The 17,039-nt window shown below is 39.0% G+C and overlaps 1 protein-coding gene across 3 annotated transcripts in view; it reads left to right on the top strand.

The window, feature by feature from the left end:
• Nucleotides 1-17,039, top strand: part of LOC143896785 (lachesin) — a 163,994-nt gene that overhangs the window by 130,388 nt on the left and 16,567 nt on the right. For all 3 annotated transcript variants that reach the window (XR_013256748.1, XM_077404809.1, XM_077404807.1), the window contains exons 6-7: nucleotides 2,050-2,267; nucleotides 3,168-3,243. Coding sequence is in view for 2 of the 3 variants with exons in the window: in XM_077404809.1 (XP_077260935.1) it covers nucleotides 2,050-2,267; nucleotides 3,168-3,243 (294 nt within the window). In the remaining variant the exon portion in view is untranslated. The remainder of the gene's footprint in view (nucleotides 1-2,049; nucleotides 2,268-3,167; nucleotides 3,244-17,039) is intronic.

Here is a 17,039-nt window from a genome sequence, read left to right as displayed (position 1 = left end):
CGGGAGCAAACTCGATCGTTCCGGTATCCAGGATCCGACAAACCCTGTTTTTCTCTTTTTCTAGGGAAACTGTTAAAAAAAACAGTACTTTCTCTCCTTCGTAAAATACATTTTTCAAGCAGTTTTTTAATGGCTTTTATTGAATAATTAAAATTAATTGTTAATTTGCGGATTGTGGATCGCGCAATAATTGTGCAGCAAATTATAGAAAATTATTGAAATTGAAGAAAAAGATTGTAAGACAAATCTTATTCCGAAAGTTGTTCGAGAGATTTGCGAATGTACCGAAAAGAAGTATCTCGTAAATCAAGAGATATGATGTATTCGAGGAAAAGTAAAAATAGAGATTTTAACTCATTGATAGTTAAGTTATATAATTTCGTAAGTACAGCTTACAATTAGTAAGTATGCAAAATTTATCTATCCGTTATATGCAAAAGTCTTTTGTTTTATAAAATAGAACTTCTATTTTTAGCATGAGAGAAGAGAGGAGAGCGCATTTAATTCTCTGTGGAATTTGTGAAGTTAGTTTCTCCATCCCTGGCCATTCAACGAATAATCGATATTATTTAAATGCTGAAATTATTTACGCTGATTTTGAGCGTTATATACGCGTCAAATCAGAGTTTTCATGCACGATTTCAAATCGACATCTTCTACTTATTGATCTCTTCCGCGGGAATAATATTATACGTTTGAACAAAAATAGTTTGTTCGGAGAAACGTAGTCGTTTGCCTTTGTTTATATATTTTTATCGCTTATGTAATCAGCTGTCATTTGTATTCGGCTTGTTTTGCGTGATATTTTTCTCGCGAATATTGTGGCAGTCTGTGTGAGAGAATATGGGTTAGGGGTTAGGTATATTCTTAGAAGGTTAAGTTAAATTGAAGCGCTCTTACCTCGAGGAAATGTTATCACCAGCCCTGACAACAAGGGGCAGGGGGTTGTTCATCGAAATGGGATTACTTTTTTATTAAAGGGCCGCGTGATACGCATTTAGGATTCACGATATATAGCAAAAATTAAGCCCAGCTTTTCATGTTATGTTTGTATAAAACTTTAAAAAGTGCCTCTCTCTCTCTCTCTCTCTTTTTCTCTCCTCTTTCAACCCATAAAAATGCGAAGTTTTGCGCCCATTTTTTATGTACGTAAAAACTTTTTATTTTCTTAATTATATTTGTGGGACATTGAAAACATTATTTTAATCTCGACGTGTTAACTTAAATTATATGAAAAATAATTTCTATATTTCAATATTTTTTATATGTATATACCATCAACTCATCATTTAGTATAATTTATTTTTAGTAATTATTTTATATTTATTAATATAATAATAGAGAGACTGAATAGGTTCTTGACCGCACCGAGAAAATAAAATTTTTATAGGAAAAAAAGAGATAAAATAAAAGAACCGGAAGACAATATTGATGCGTAAACATTTTTATCGATATATATTATGTATATAATTGTTTCTGTAATAATTCTTCATTTATTTCGTTTCTATAATGGTTAAAGAGATAATAACGATCGCAAAGAAGATGAAATATCTTAATATAAATATTTTCAACATCCACATCCGCATTCTGGCGCCTTTTTCTCGTACGTATGATTGAACAGATTGTTAGCGGACTGATAGTTAAGGCCACGTGCCACAACGTTCCGTTATCTTTATTGGCCTTTCCTATAGTGCAATCACCAATACAAATATTTAAGTATAATAACGTCATTAAAATCCATTAATTCAATTCTTTTTAATGAGACATTCGCTTTTAAGCAACTCCGATCCGAAGTTGAGAGTGCAAAGAGTCTTAAACTTGGTGTCTTTATTCTAAGAAATATAATTTATTTAATTAGTACATCGAAAAAGAAATTCGCGATCGTCTAGAGTTATCCCTTCGCACTTCGCACCGACTCGCAGCGCGCTCGTAATCGAGCCGGGCGAGCGAGATTTATAGACGCGTGGAAGGGATATCGATCGTAGGCCCATCGTGTATTGTTAGTAATTGGAACATTTATGAGCCAATCAATCACTTCTGCTGTTGCAGTCCCCCCTATGCTCTGGATACCGCACCAATTGGTCGGCGCGCCCCTGGGTTACTCCGTTACGCTGGAATGTTATACCGAGGCTCATCCGACTTCTTTGAATTACTGGGCGAGGGAGGACGGCCTAATGATTCACGAGAGCAGTAAATACAAAACTGTGTCGTCGCCGGACAGGCCACCCTACAAGACGCACATGACGCTTACGATATGCGATATACAGGTGAGTGAAGGGATCATCCCTCGTGCATCTTGCCGATAATCAACAATTCTATTTGTTTTTCGAAAATAACCCGCATTTAAGAATTCCCAAATAATTCTTCGCGTATATTTGCAATTGTATAAAAATGGTTTTTGAGAAAAGAAGCAAAAAAGGATTTCTTCTTTATTATATATATGTGTATATAAGAATTTATCGTTAATTATATAAACAGTATAAAAATATTTTTAGTTCTTTCAATACATTACACGAAAATTGAGCGTAAATTTTTTTGCATATTTAATGAATTAAAATTGCACGATAATCGGAACACGAAAATCGCGACGTAATAATCGCTGTTAAAAAAGCGCGTGACTTAATCGTGTATACCGCGTTAAAATTCACGATTGGGTAATATATAGCGCCATATCGTAAATCACGATCGTTGCAAATGGACGATGAGCGCGACAGACGATGAACGTAATAAAGCACTCGTCTAGAATATCCGTAGAAAATAAAAATGCATAATATACATGGCGCTATACGACTACATAAATATCAGAATAATTTACGACTATTTAGTAATAACGGTATTAACATTTCAGAAGATACAATAACAATAACTATCGACTATCGATTAACATTAAAAGAAAATACTTTGTACACACACACACACACACACACACACACACACACACACACACACACACACACACACACACACATTCGCGTGATTCTATTAATTATAAAAGAATAAAATTTTTTTGTGTGTAATGAGCAAAGTTATGAATATACGGGGGAATTAAAACGTTTCGGTTTTAAATATTAAATTTGACAATTAATAAAGATTATTTTATTGTGATTACTTCATTAAAATTTCCATGCATTTTAGAGAGTAATTTGCTTTCACCGGTTTACTTTTAGAAAGAAGACTACGGTAGCTACAAGTGCATCGCCAAGAACCCACGTGGAGAAACCGACGGGACGATTCGTCTGTACAGTAAGTATCTCTCTCGGTTTGCCTGCATGCGCCCCGAGCCATCTCCCCTCAGTATCGTTTACTAAGGTAATGACGGTTCGTCGCGAGCTGTTTGGCGCGTTTATGTCGTTCTGTCATTTCCCGGTTGTTTACGAAGTCGACGAAGACGGTCGGTTCTCAACGAACTACGTAATTTCTACGGCACACCCGTTGACGGATACCGTGGTTTCTTCGGGCAACGCGTGCGCGTCACGCGATCTTCCTTCTAGACAAATATACCCATGTTAATTACCTCTGCCTAATATTTGCCAACAGATCGCGATTCGCAGTGGCACTTTCCTTGAATTAAATCGCAACATTAGTTGGCTGCAGTTTAACGCGGTTTGTATAAATACCGAAAGCAGCTCCACATACGTGTATATGTATATATATACGTATATATATAGAGGAAAGTATATATGTATACTACTGTTTAGACTTTACCCCTGACTGGGTCTCAATGCTCCCACATTTTTAATGTGACACGCGTTTTTTTTTCTTTTTTTTCTTTTCGATTCGTTAGTCTTCGCCTGCGTTTTACGTTACCTTCGCCGTGTGAAGGAATATAAAATGCATACAATCAAGGATTTCATCTGCGGCTTACAGCCACGATAAAACTGGAGATATGGATGAAATATAGGGACGAAGTACGAACGTACGTACCTCATGAAAAAGAGTATGAATCGGGATATGTAGAGAGCAAATAGAATCGACGGCGCTTACGAAAACGAATGCGGGGAGATCACTCCATTAGTATGGATCGGTTTTTCGCATTAGCAATATTCAAATGAAGCAAACATTTAGCATAAAAGACTACCGATAAGAGAAAGAGTGGTGAAATGTAAACCTTCCCAGTTCGATAAAAACAAAAGGCGAAAACGATTGTTTGATATATATATATATATATATATATGTGTAGGTCCAGAGGTATGTTCCGGGACTGTTTACGTTTTTTGAAATGTACAGTCCTGGAATATAACGCATATATATGTAATCAGATTCAAAAAAACTGTCCCGAAAATTGTCGTAGGACATCAATTTTTTCCAGGACAGTCCTGGAAACTGCCGAATGTCCCGGAATATACCGATATCAAAAATAAAAGTCCCGGAACATACTTCCAGACCTACATATATATGTATGTATGTATATATATATATATATATATATATATATATAGAATTTTTCTTTCTTGCCGTCAATCTCGCTACGGACCTCCGTGCGTAAATGTTTAACAAATTAGATATTTCTTAAATATCTAGATTATTTACGTAAGAAAAGTTACGCAGGAAATCGAGATATTTTCAGAAACAAAACGCGCATCATGCATTTTCTAGATATTTTTCAATTAATTACACATCTAAAAATATCACTCTTTTAACTAAAACGGTCTCTTTGTATTAAAATCGCAATTGATGTTACAAGCATAGCTGTGCGAAACTGGATAGTTGCAAATTCGCGCGTGCCGCGCATACTATCCACATTGTGGCGCAGACAAAATTAAAATTTTCCGAAAGCACCTCTTTTTAGCTTTGCAGATAAGCGACGTCTTTTTTAGAAGAAGAAACAAGTAAAAGTGTGCAAGTAGAAACCTGCACATTGCTTCCTCATAGTTTTTAAGTGTGCAGGTAGAAACCTTTGCTCACAAAGCTTCCTCTATTTGTTTTGGCTTCTTCATAGAGGAAGCTTTGTGAGCAAAGGTTTCTACTTGCAAAAAACCCCTTTACCGATCATCGCCAAATTCAATACCGACCTTCCTTGAATGATACTCTATTGATTAAAATAAAAATAAAAAAATAAAAAAAAAGCCCGATATCTCAATATTTGCGGAAGTTAGAACAACTAGTACTTGCATTTCGTTTTTAACTTGAATATAAGACCCGACTGTGAATACCGGCATTAAAGAACTATATAAAATAGAAATAGAGAAGACTGAAGAATATAACAAAATTAAAAATAAACCGATATCTTTTAAAATTTACAGAAGTTAAAGCTATTACAAACATTTTTCTAAAAATTAGAGACCTTTGTTCACGTATAAAGCTGAGTCTAATCAACCAAATCTTAAAGAATTATATATGAAATAGGGGTAGAAAAGACTGAAAAATATAATAAAATTAGAAATAGATCGATATCTCCAAATTTGCGGAAATTAAAGCGTAAACAAACATTTCTGCAAAAATTCAAAATTTTATTAAAAAAGAACCCCTTGATTATTAGCAATTTTTATTAATTCTATTATATTCTTCAGTCTTTTCTACTCCTATTTCATATACAATTCGTTAAGATTTGGTTGATCAGTTCTGGAGTTATAGAAATTTCGGTAAATTTGGCACAGATATACACACATACACACATACATACACACATACCGACATTTTTTAAAATAGCGATTTTTTGACGTTTTAGAACATTCTGAACACATTGGCAAAAGCAACTAAAAAAAATTTTTTTACGAAAATAAAGTTATCTCTATGAGGAAGCAAAAAAATGATTTTTTTTTCTTTTGCGCAAAACAAAATTAACCGCGATACATCGCGATGGTAAATTATTGCGAAAAGCATTTTCGACGGAATCCCATATTCCGACCGGATGATTCGTTGGACTATTGGTGTGGCGCTAATGCTGAATTATTGGTATCCCCGAAAGGGATGCGGGATTAACCGCGCGCTAAGAGTCATGCTCCGCAATCAAATGCGATGCGGAGTTATATACGAGCTACGAGCGCGTCGTTATATATTCTATTCTAAGACGCGTAATTATTGATAATTGCGAACGCTTAAGGCCGGGACTATTGTCTGTACGATGTGCACAAACGATTCTCACGATGCATTTTTGCCTTTATATCGATGTACATCACAACGTTGGAATTGAGACGAAAGATATATAATAAAATATTCAATAAATTGACATATCTTGAGATTTTAGAACTTGAACTCCTTGATGGGGATTAACGTTCTCGCCTTGCGCGGAAAAGTAAACAGCAAATAAAAAGAGGGTGTGTGCGCCCTTTTTTCGTCCATTTAAAATCGTCGATTTAGAATCGACTGTGACCATCCCCATTGTTCTGTCCACGAGCGAGAGGATGAGAATACGAGGAAAAAGTCAAACTAGAAAGGAATTCGAATTTCTCTCGGAGCTTCTCCAAAGAGGAAGCGGAGAAATAACTTTGAAAAGGTCCCGCGAAGGCTTGGCGGAGGTACACGGCGGCCCAGGGGAGAGAAGCAAACAAACCTACTTCGGTACAGTCAGTAACAACCGGCAAAAGTAACGGAATCCGTCGCGTTCCTTGAAGATGGTCGGGCGGGCTCGAAATTAAGTGGCGGCAGTTAGAGATATGTCAGACAAGTTTTATTAAGCGACATAAAAAAAGAGATTTGTAAATTGACTGAAGGAAACAAGCGATGCGGGAGAAGAGGGGGGGCAGGACCTTACCTCACTCCGCGGGGGTAAGTCGTCCCGCGAAGCGAAGAGGATGCCTCGGTTGCGGAGCTACGGCAGCAGTAAAGAATAGGGGAAACAGACGAGGGGTCGAGATATGAATTTATTATTAAGGACTACCTAAGGGGCAAAGTACCCCTGTTTCTTGATATTCGAGCGCGTTTCGTGCCCGCGTCTTACCTCGCTTTTACCCTCTTGAGGCCCCTTTTTTCCTTCGCAGAGATCCATCCCCTTTCCCTTCCCCCTCCTCCCTCTCTACTCGAAAAAGCTCGAATTTCCTGGCTAATTTATTCCGCGGTCGAGTCAAACTGCTATTTGTAGCGGTGTTGAAGCGCGGGCTTAGCGCGCGAAGAGTGACAGGTGGAACGGGGCAAAACTTACGGCGTTCGCTCGGATAGTAACAATATCGTATTCATTTGGCTCCTCGTCTCGTCCTTCGTCTCCCTCTGCCGCCCCCACCGCCTCTCCCCTCTCTCTTGTGATTTCCTCAGCCCGAGCGTCGTATACATAATGCAACGTCCACCCCTGCCGCATCCACCGGTTCAACCGCTCTCTGTGTCGCCGCTAAGACGCGGATTTAATAAACGGCCGTTATGCGGCTGCTTTGTCGGCGTCCATAGGTCCATAATGTCATTTTTCACTCCCCTTAATTCGGACATGCTTGTGCATGGGACATTATCCTTTTACGCGGGGTCTGCCGGGAAAAAATGTGTAACACTAAATTAGCGTAAATAATGTATCTAATACTTAAATAGATACGAACGTAATATTTTTAAAACCGTAATATTTTTTTGAGATAGTTGGTAATTATTTTTCCTTATTGATTTTATACGATATACATATATTACATTAATAAGTTACCTCTCTCTTTATACGAGTTTACAAGGATTATTGGGTCTGTCGCTATATATGTTGCAGCATCATATTCATCGCTCTATCGTGATAATTTGATTGTTTCTATCAAGAGTCAATTAATCACGATTGTATATATCTAAATTTTATTATCGCACTTTTTGGCAAAGTACATCGCTTCAACGCTTGATATGTTACACTCCTAAAACCGTGTTTTTACATCTTGTAAATCTCGATACCGCGTGAAACGTCCTCGCAAGGTAATTATAATGCGACTCGCGACAGTAAAAATTTCTTAACGCTTAACAAGCTCTTGATAAAATTCTTGCAAACGGAAAACTTCTTGTTGTACTCAAATTCTTTCTGCAAATCCATACTGAGTTGTCCGGACTTTGAAAACTTCCGCGGTCGCGTGGTATCGTGGCTCGCAAAGTTCTACGAGCTTTTCATTTGGATTTGAGAATTTCACTAACGAATTCTTCAGCGTAAGATGCAAACGAAGTCGTGGCCCGGCGTGACTTTGATAAATTTGTTGTGAAACTCTTTCTGCACATGCATTCCGGACGCTGGTAACGCAGCGGCACTTAGCAATTTTGCCATCGGAGTTACACGGAGGAACGAGTTTCACCGAAAATCTCGTTTAGATTTTGAAACGTTGCCGGCAAGCATTTTCTCGCTGATATTCACGCAGATAGTATCTCCACGAAGTTATATTCTTAACTTATCCGAGAGGTGTGCTCCGAAGAAATATTCATTTCCAGCTATATTAGTATTCCTATTTCTCGGATAATTTTGGAATATCATGAATATTACAAAATGCAATTGTTTTATAAATATCAATCACTCCTTGCTACAATATTAATGCAATTGAACACTTTTGAAGGCTTTTAGCGAGAGGTGTTTAAGTTATTGTTACTCATTTATTAAGTAATAGATCCGTGAAAAAAGGTGAAGCGAGAAAGAAATATATTATTTTTGAATAATTTTTTACATTTTTAGTACTACATATATATATAGTATTTTATTTCTACACGGAAAGGACGGTTTTGCTGAAGTATCTAAAAATTTAGCTAGATACAGATCTGAAAATAATTTTGTTGTACCATCAAAATAATTATAGTAGGTTGCTGAAGTATGATGATAATGCTGTCAAAAATATTGACATTTTAGCAATAAGTTTGAGTGTTCTAAATAATTATTTCGACGCAACAAAATTATTTTCAGATTTATATCCAATTAAATTTTTAGATAGGTACTTCAGCAAAACCGTGTAATATTCTTTCCGTGTAATATTAAAGCTAATTGGTACTTGCTTTTTATAACACACTTTTTAACTATATTGTTAAAAGAAGAGAGAACTTATCATTTTCGAAATGGAGCAATTTTCAACAATTATAGTGCTGCATATATATGTATCTGTACCTTAGAAGTAAGGAATCGTATGTCCATTTTTAAACATTTCGAGAAAAAAATAATACATTTTTTTAAATATAAAATAAAAATAGCAACTTGATTTATTAAGTTTTGAATAAAAGTATCTTACATGTACAATAGTGCAACTGCCAATAACACGCTGTACGTGGTTTAAAAATTAAGTACTATAAAAATTTTTAATACGACTTTTTCTAAACATTGTATCTTAGGAACTAATAATAATAAACATAAGACGTTTTATACACTTTATATTATACACTTTAAGCTCCTGTTATATTGAAAAGTGAATTAGCTCTATTTTGACAGAAACTAGAGATACGATCCTTTACTTTTAAGGTACAGATATAGTTTTTTAATTTATAATATTAAAGCTAACTGATATCTGCTCTTTATAACACATTTTTAAAACTATTTTTTAATAGATTCGTCGTTTATAACGACGGCGAGTAACTCGAAATTCCGTGTACATATCGTGTACTATAAATTCATAGGTTTAAAACTGCAATTCTCCTCTCCGCGGAATGGGTCTTGCAGTATAATTTACAATAGAAATCACATGAGATTTCACGTCGAAGAACTCACCGTTGAATTCTTCATCTCGAGAGGCGGGCGAACATAACTGCTTGCACAGTGGGCACTTTTCGTCGGCGTGATATCGCGAAGTTCTCTATTACCTCCGCCGCTTTAATTATGAATTGATCAGACTTCCGCAAACTCGGCAGACACAAAACGGGACGTCCCACCGATGGCACACCTTTCTATAACTTCGTCAGCGCGCGGAGGCGTAAAAATTTTGTACCGGGTTGTATGGAGACCCCGCTGTCTACACCTTCGGGGCATGAGTTCGTACCGCACGGCCGAAACTTTAACGTGGAGAGCTTCGGGGTCGCTTCGAAACTTTTGTCCTCCTCGTTGAGTCGCGATTCTTAGCAACCCCCGATTCAATAAATTATTTATGATGCAATGGACGAGCAATCTTACACCGGCCCCGTTTACTATACCTGAGATACGAAACTGCGTCGCTCCGGCAACTCTGTATCGTAACTTTGCCGATATTATTTCCGTTAACACTGATATGTGCGTGGACCTCTTCCCTCTTCTGTGTCTTTCGTATATAAAAACGAGTTTAAAGATAAATTAATATAATTCATTATTTCATAGAGTTTGTAGAGCTGTAGAAATTTTTCAAGATGAATTGTGCTTCAAAACGCGATAACGAGACACGCATTAAAAATATTCTGTATTCTGAAATGCGGAGATAATGATTGCGAAAGAAATGTTTTGCGCATGTAACGGTGTAACATATATATATTGTGTAACCTAAATGAATTCATTTACGCAAGAGATTACGACAGAAAAATAATTTCACGTTATCATAATGCGCTAATGCTGCATAATCGGGAATAATGTGCGCCGTTGTTACGGTACGGTGTATTCTCGTCGCTGCCATGCCCTGGAAATTGAGAGTCTATTTTTAATGGGCGCATTTCTCCATATATGTGAAATAATTATGAACGGCGACCTTGTTACCCAAATTCATTACATGTACTTATTCTGATTGCGGAACAAAAAAAAGAGAGCCTGCGCTTAGAGCGTAGCTTTCGAGCTCTATAAATACAGATTGTGTCGCTCACAATAGCGGGAACGAGCGCTCCGCGGGATGAGCTTACGCTCATAAAACTGAATCCCGAAATCTGTTAGTGCGTCTCGAACGATTTTCCACATTCTCAGAACGAATGATGAATATTCGTGGCAACTTTGTGGCGTATTACGAAAGTGAGAAAATCTTAGAGCGCCGACGAAAGGGGGTAATTAACTTCACGCCTCGATGTTGGCGCGACGGAAAGAGTTGCCGTTTCCCGACACATTTTTGTCTCTTTACTGTGCAAATTTCGCGTGGCGTATTTTTAATGGCCGCACGGTTGAATTAATTGCGGAGTAGCGGACACACTGCTTCGTTACTTCCTGAAAGGTAAATTCGTTAAATGTCTCGTTCTCTCGCCGTACACGCGGACAATATGCGTGCACACATATTTGCCTATGTATAAGCGTGGGAGCGGGCGACAAGTACTTTTTATGAGAGACCATCCCGGATTTACCGTCATGCAAAACCGTCGTGAAAATAGGTCAGCGGAAAAATCGGCGGGGAATATCTTCGGAAAATAACAATTGCCTTGAATGTATATCAATATGTATTTAGTTGTGTTTCGCGTATATCTTGCTTTTTGTTAAGCCATCATTGTTTCCGATATCTAGACAGCGTATTGTTTGTATGTACGATTATTATTCTTTACAATATAAAAAATTCAATGCGTATACACATATATCTTTTATTAAAACTTTTTAAAGGAGAAAGATTGATACACCTGTTCGCGATCGAAATATTGCAATTATTCACTGCGAAATTTAGCGATCAGTTTCTATGATTTTACAATGTTAAAATTTAATGCTTTTTTAAATTTTAAGTATTGGAAAGATCTCGCTTTCGATAATAGTAACAAGAAATTCTGAAATCTTATAATTAAATAACCGAAAATAAATCTGCTAATTTGTAATTTTGATTAAGTTAGCGTGTTAATTTATTTATTCATTATCGATATTCGTAAATAATAAAAACAGTTAAATATACATTTTCGATGCGATATCATTGCTGGATAAATCAAACTGGATAGAGAAAAAAAACAAATAACGATGAGAAAACGGGACTTACGTTCTATTGCGGCGAGTTTCACGCAAAGCGAGCTAATACCTATAAAAGCCGTTGCAAACGGCCGAAACTCATCAATCTAGGGATCCTGTCTGCAACTTCTATCAGTTTGAGTGCGCCGCCAACGAACGTGCGCCGGGGACAATGAAAGAAAAAGTGTCGACGTCCGTGTCAAGCTTTAATTGTCATCCTTTATTGGATGGTCACTCGTTGCCATGTCAAGGTAGTCGCAGTGATGTGTAAGCTCAGATCACTCTGGCACGCGTTTGCGTCTTTGGCTCTCCTCTCCTCCCTCCCCATCTCTTTTCTTCATCGCAGAGAGGAGGATTTCAGCTCCCGCTTCCTCGTCGTACCTCTTGTCGGCACCACGGGGGATATCTCTGAGAAAGAGATGCCAGATGAGAGAGCAATAGAGAGTCGCTTGTATAATTCATGGGACCGCCCGGCGTTCGTGGTCGATGGATCAACCCCGTCCGTGCCGCTACGCTTCCTCTCTCGTTCTCCCCCTCCCTCGTCCCCAGTCTCTCTGCGATAGTAACCCCCGCAGCATCTCAATGCTGACCGACCAGCAGATTAGCCCAAGGAAATTGCCAAACTTCTCTTCGCTCCGGCAGGAAAGTCGATTCCGAAAGTCGTCCCTCAAACGGCCAGTAACATCGGTCCGCCGGGCGACTGCGCTCTCCCCCTCCGGCGTCTGTCTCTTAAACAAACTAATGCGCCGTAACTTTATCTCACTCTCTGTGCCGACGGGCTTTTGCGCGTCTCCTTTTGCGTTTGCGTTTGCGCGAGCGCTAATTCGGCTAGGAAGATCCCTTTCGGTATTGAGACCGAAGGAACAAACAATAATATTCGATTTGTGAGACGGGAGAATAAATTGCTCGCCGAAAGTTTCTACACTAATTTCCTAATATTCGAGCACAGAGCTTGATAACACGCAATAATGTAATATTTGGGACAATCTTTTTAAAACCTGGTTCAAAAATTTAACAGCGATACATCGATTAATCAAAATATCAATCTAAATAATTAATTAACAATACCTTCGTTGTCTTTCACTAGCATTCCGATCTTGCGTAACAAAGTGTCCCAACAGCACTTTGATTTGCATTAACGAGATAAAGTATACAATTAATGCGCAAACGATTCAGTTATGTCGGAGATTTGCTGCGAAATTGCCTTCACGCTCATTTAATGATACCGGCTTCCAATTACCATTGGTAACGGCGAAGGTAAGCAAGCGGAAGATGAAACGCCACGAAGATGGTAAAAGAACCGCCTCAATCGGCGTCGAACGAATGGAACAGTTCGACGAATGGAAATATATATATCTACGTACGGTAATGCGATTAAAGGGGGTGGTCTAGGAGGGCGCGAGAGAGAAGGGAAGGAAGAAGGAGAAAGAGGGAGAAAAAGAGAGACGAAACGCGCGTTAAAAAGAAAATCCCGAGAAGGAGGAGAAAATATTTCCATAAAATCCGCGAAGACGATGCCTTCGAGGGAAAGCCAATGTTAGTTCTCGTTCGGTGGATTCGTCGGAATCCGAAATCCGTCCTTGTCGCAGGCGGGTTTCAGACGTCAACGCGATTTCATCCCGCCGTAAAATATATAACTGCTCCACAGACCCACCACGAGAGGAGTAGTTCTGCGAGCTTGTCTTTCGAAAACTTTGAGATTACAACGACACGTCAAACCGATGAATTTCCAGCCGTCCATTAACGTTTATTAACACATCATCGTAATAAAATTATTGTTAATTCGTATACCTCCAAGACCGTATTGAGAAAACGCTCCGCGATGTTGTTCATCGTATTTGTGATATGGGTCACGAGAAAACTTTATTGAATTCGAACAGCGTAAGCAAAGACACTCGAGCTGTTTAGGTCTGGTCGGGATGAATAGTTATCCCAGTAGTTAAATCAGCCATCTCGCCGACGTACTTCATTAAAGTCGGCGTTCCGTTTACGCTCTTGCCGATTACGCTACGTGTTGCGCGAGTCTTCACGACAGGATCCGCCCCGAGGCTGGTGTCGAAAGCAGATAATATGGATAGGAAACTCAGACAGTAATAATCCTCAATACGCGGATAGAGAACTCTCGCAATTGTTATTCCGAACGGGGGACGCGACGGTTGCTTAACTGAAATAACGAAAGTAATTCGTCGAATTACTTGAATTTCAATTAAAATGAATTAAAATTGAATTGGAAAAGAACAGTATTATTTTGTATACTTTAAATGTATACTTTAAATATAGTGATACACGTAAGTATAGTGCTTAAAAAAAATGTTCTGCGCTTAAAACAAATCTAAGAACTTTAAAGATTGGTTTTAAATCTGCGTTCGATGGAATTTAGATTTTTACATAAATAACCCATTATTTGCAAGGATTAATGTATTTTTAAGAGTATTAAATTTACCAATTTAGAGATAATTACGAGATAACAGATCGGCAATAACATAAAAAAGTTAAATTGATTATCGATTTAAGTATGTGAATTTACTGTCCCAACAAAGAACTGTATTTGAAAGACCGACGAAAAAATCGGTACATAGTTTACTGAGTTTGGAAAAACGTACAAAATTCACAACATTATTATTAGGCTATCAAGACCTAGCTCGAACCGTAAATGGCATTTTTTCCGGCAATAATTATAACAAAAATAACGCGAACTCACTGCGATAAACATGAGAATGAATATCAGGATATAATTTATTTGCAATGTGAATAATCTCTAACAAACGAAACAAATTTTTTTCTTTATTTTTTGCTTCGGGTAAACGCATTATGGGAAAATTGTTGAAAAATTAATTTCCCTGCAGACTCTAATTATGTCAAATCGAGATCTTTACTGGTTGCCGCGATTCAACCGGACGCTCGGCTACCGCGAGCGCCGGGCCTTTTGCGTAAACGACGACCCGATGTATTTAGTAGTCGCACATCGGAATCGGGAAGCCGGAAATGACAGCGGCTGGAATCCGAGGTGGCAGACGGGTAACGTATCGAGAGCCAAAGGAGAGAGAAAGGGCCACGGGGTATCGCCATAAGGGAGACTCGCTGACGGCGGTAAGATTGATTGGAGTCACGGGATGGAAAATTAACGGTCTAGCCCGGGTGGTCCAGGGTTGGGCAAAAGGTGCAGGAAGGCGCCGCGCCGCAGTCGAGGGATGGCGCCGTGACAGCCGCCGCATACTAATTCCCCACTTCCCCTCACCCTTCCTCGGTCTGTCTTTCTCTCGGTTTCCTTTACCGTCTGTCTCTCTCTCTCTCTCTCCCTCTCTCTCCGTCTCTCCCCCTCGTCACCCTCGGCATCTACGAGCTGTTTTAGCCACCCTTAACCGCGCGCATCCACGCCCTCCCGCTCGGACGACCGCGCCGCTCCGCGAGGAAATGCCTTCCGGCGAACACCATTGGCTACTTCATCGAGATCACCGTTTGGAAATACGGTCCCGAACAAAGGCAGCTCTGATAGAATTATAACTACGTTATACCGGCCACCGTAACCCTTTCTGATCGTTACGGGATCTAACTAGAGACCTGGGGCAAGCGCGGGAAGTGAAATGATTTCGTGGAGAAACTGCTCTCGGAGCCACTCGAAGATCTGTCGAGAGAAAATTCGCAAACACAACACACCTTTTGTGCTCTTTTGTCACGTGCGGCACGTGCGGCGACATGCCGCGCCGCGCCGCGCCGGTAGGAAGCCAAAGATGGTTTGGGAGCAGTTCCAAACCAGCAGCATTGGTATAATCCCCACGGGATATCAGCATACGGATCGTCGCAACATCCGCCTTGAGACTTGCCCGGTTAGCGCGTTAATGGATCGATGCGTTACAAGGCGCGTTAATGTGACGAACCGACGTAGGTCGGTAATTATCAAAGAGGGCTTTGACTTCGCGTTTGCGGAAGACGCGCAGGGGCAAGGATCGACGGGGGGTCGAAGATATATCGGCCGGAGAGCTTGCTAATACGACCTGTATATCTGCCTCTCCAATCGCTAATTGAATCAAACGGTCGAACGTCTTCGATCGATATGCTAGTGAGAGATTTCGTCGCGAGTAATTACAGACATGTAGCGGCAGCTGCTGACAAAAGCGGGTCGGCGCCCGCTACTACCATTGTTTCGCGCGGAATTGGGTTACGCGATCGTAACCCGACGAAGCCTGGCAATTTCCTGCTTGTCGTACCGCGCCGAGATTCGATGACGCCTACGGCAAATTATTTCCTACGGATCTGTCGTCGATTTAGTTAATGATCGCGGGCCGACCGCAATAATGGCAGCATTGACGATTGGTGGCCATCGGCCTGGTCGCCTGTTCGTACCATCAACGATTTACAATTCAGACCGCGTGTAGTTTAATTACGGCGCGCTGGGACACGCGAGATAAAAAATGTACGATACGACCGCGACGTTACGTGATGGGTTACGAGGCTCGAACTGTCGAACGTTCGTTGCCGATTTTTTGACTTTCTTTTGGAATTGATTTTTTCTCGTATTTCTCGTGTCAAAGATATTATACTGCTACAATAATTTTTGATAAATTAAAAATTGAAAATATTGGAAAACTTTTGGCAAACTTTAAAGAGATCTTGAGAAAAGAAAGTAAATAATTTGATTGAAAAATATTATCAATCATATTCTTCAATCAATTTTAAATGGATATTTATTAAAATATTAGTTTAAATGAATGGATATTAATAGATATTAATGGATATTGATTAAAATATAAGCTTAAATTATTTTCAAAGTTGGGGAAATCAGAAAAATATAATAATCACGGTCGATATTTTCGCGAAAAAGAAAAAGATTTTAAAATGATCTAAAGAAGTTGCATTGACAAAGATATTCCAAGTAGTTTTATTCCTCTGGAGTACCCTGTATTTTAATAATGTTGCGTATTGCAAATTTTATGATTCAAACATCACTCTTGAAGCACTCGTTCTTATGGCTTTGAATAACATTTTGTTGAAATTCACTGTCGTCATTATTTAATTTTCAATTTTCTAATGTGTGTCTTACTCTCCTGAATCAACTTTGATACTTTAAACTTATTGCATGCCTCGATATCACTGACGTTCTACGTTCTACAAATCTTTGGTTGTACAATTCATTGGTTTTCTGATTGCATACAATTCATACTGTGCTAGAATACGCTAACAATTACTCGCGCGGTGTATAACATGAATAAAATTTACACTAGACAATATATGAAGATCTTGCATACTCGTCGCACGATGGAAGGAGAAATTGGATGGAAGGTATACCATAGATGAGCGAATGGGGGAAACAGATCGTTTAGTGACGTACCGATGAAAGGGGACGATGCTATTAGGTTAATTAAGGCGTCTTAAG

The sequence above is a fragment of the Temnothorax americanus genome, unplaced genomic scaffold (assembly GCF_048541705.1).
Source record: "Temnothorax americanus isolate GAGA-0224 unplaced genomic scaffold, ASM4854170v1 Scaffold2, whole genome shotgun sequence".
Classification (NCBI taxonomy): Eukaryota; Metazoa; Arthropoda; class Insecta; order Hymenoptera; family Formicidae; genus Temnothorax; species Temnothorax americanus.
The sequence above is the reverse complement of the archived record's forward strand: the minus strand, read 5'-3'. Positions and strand labels throughout refer to the sequence as shown.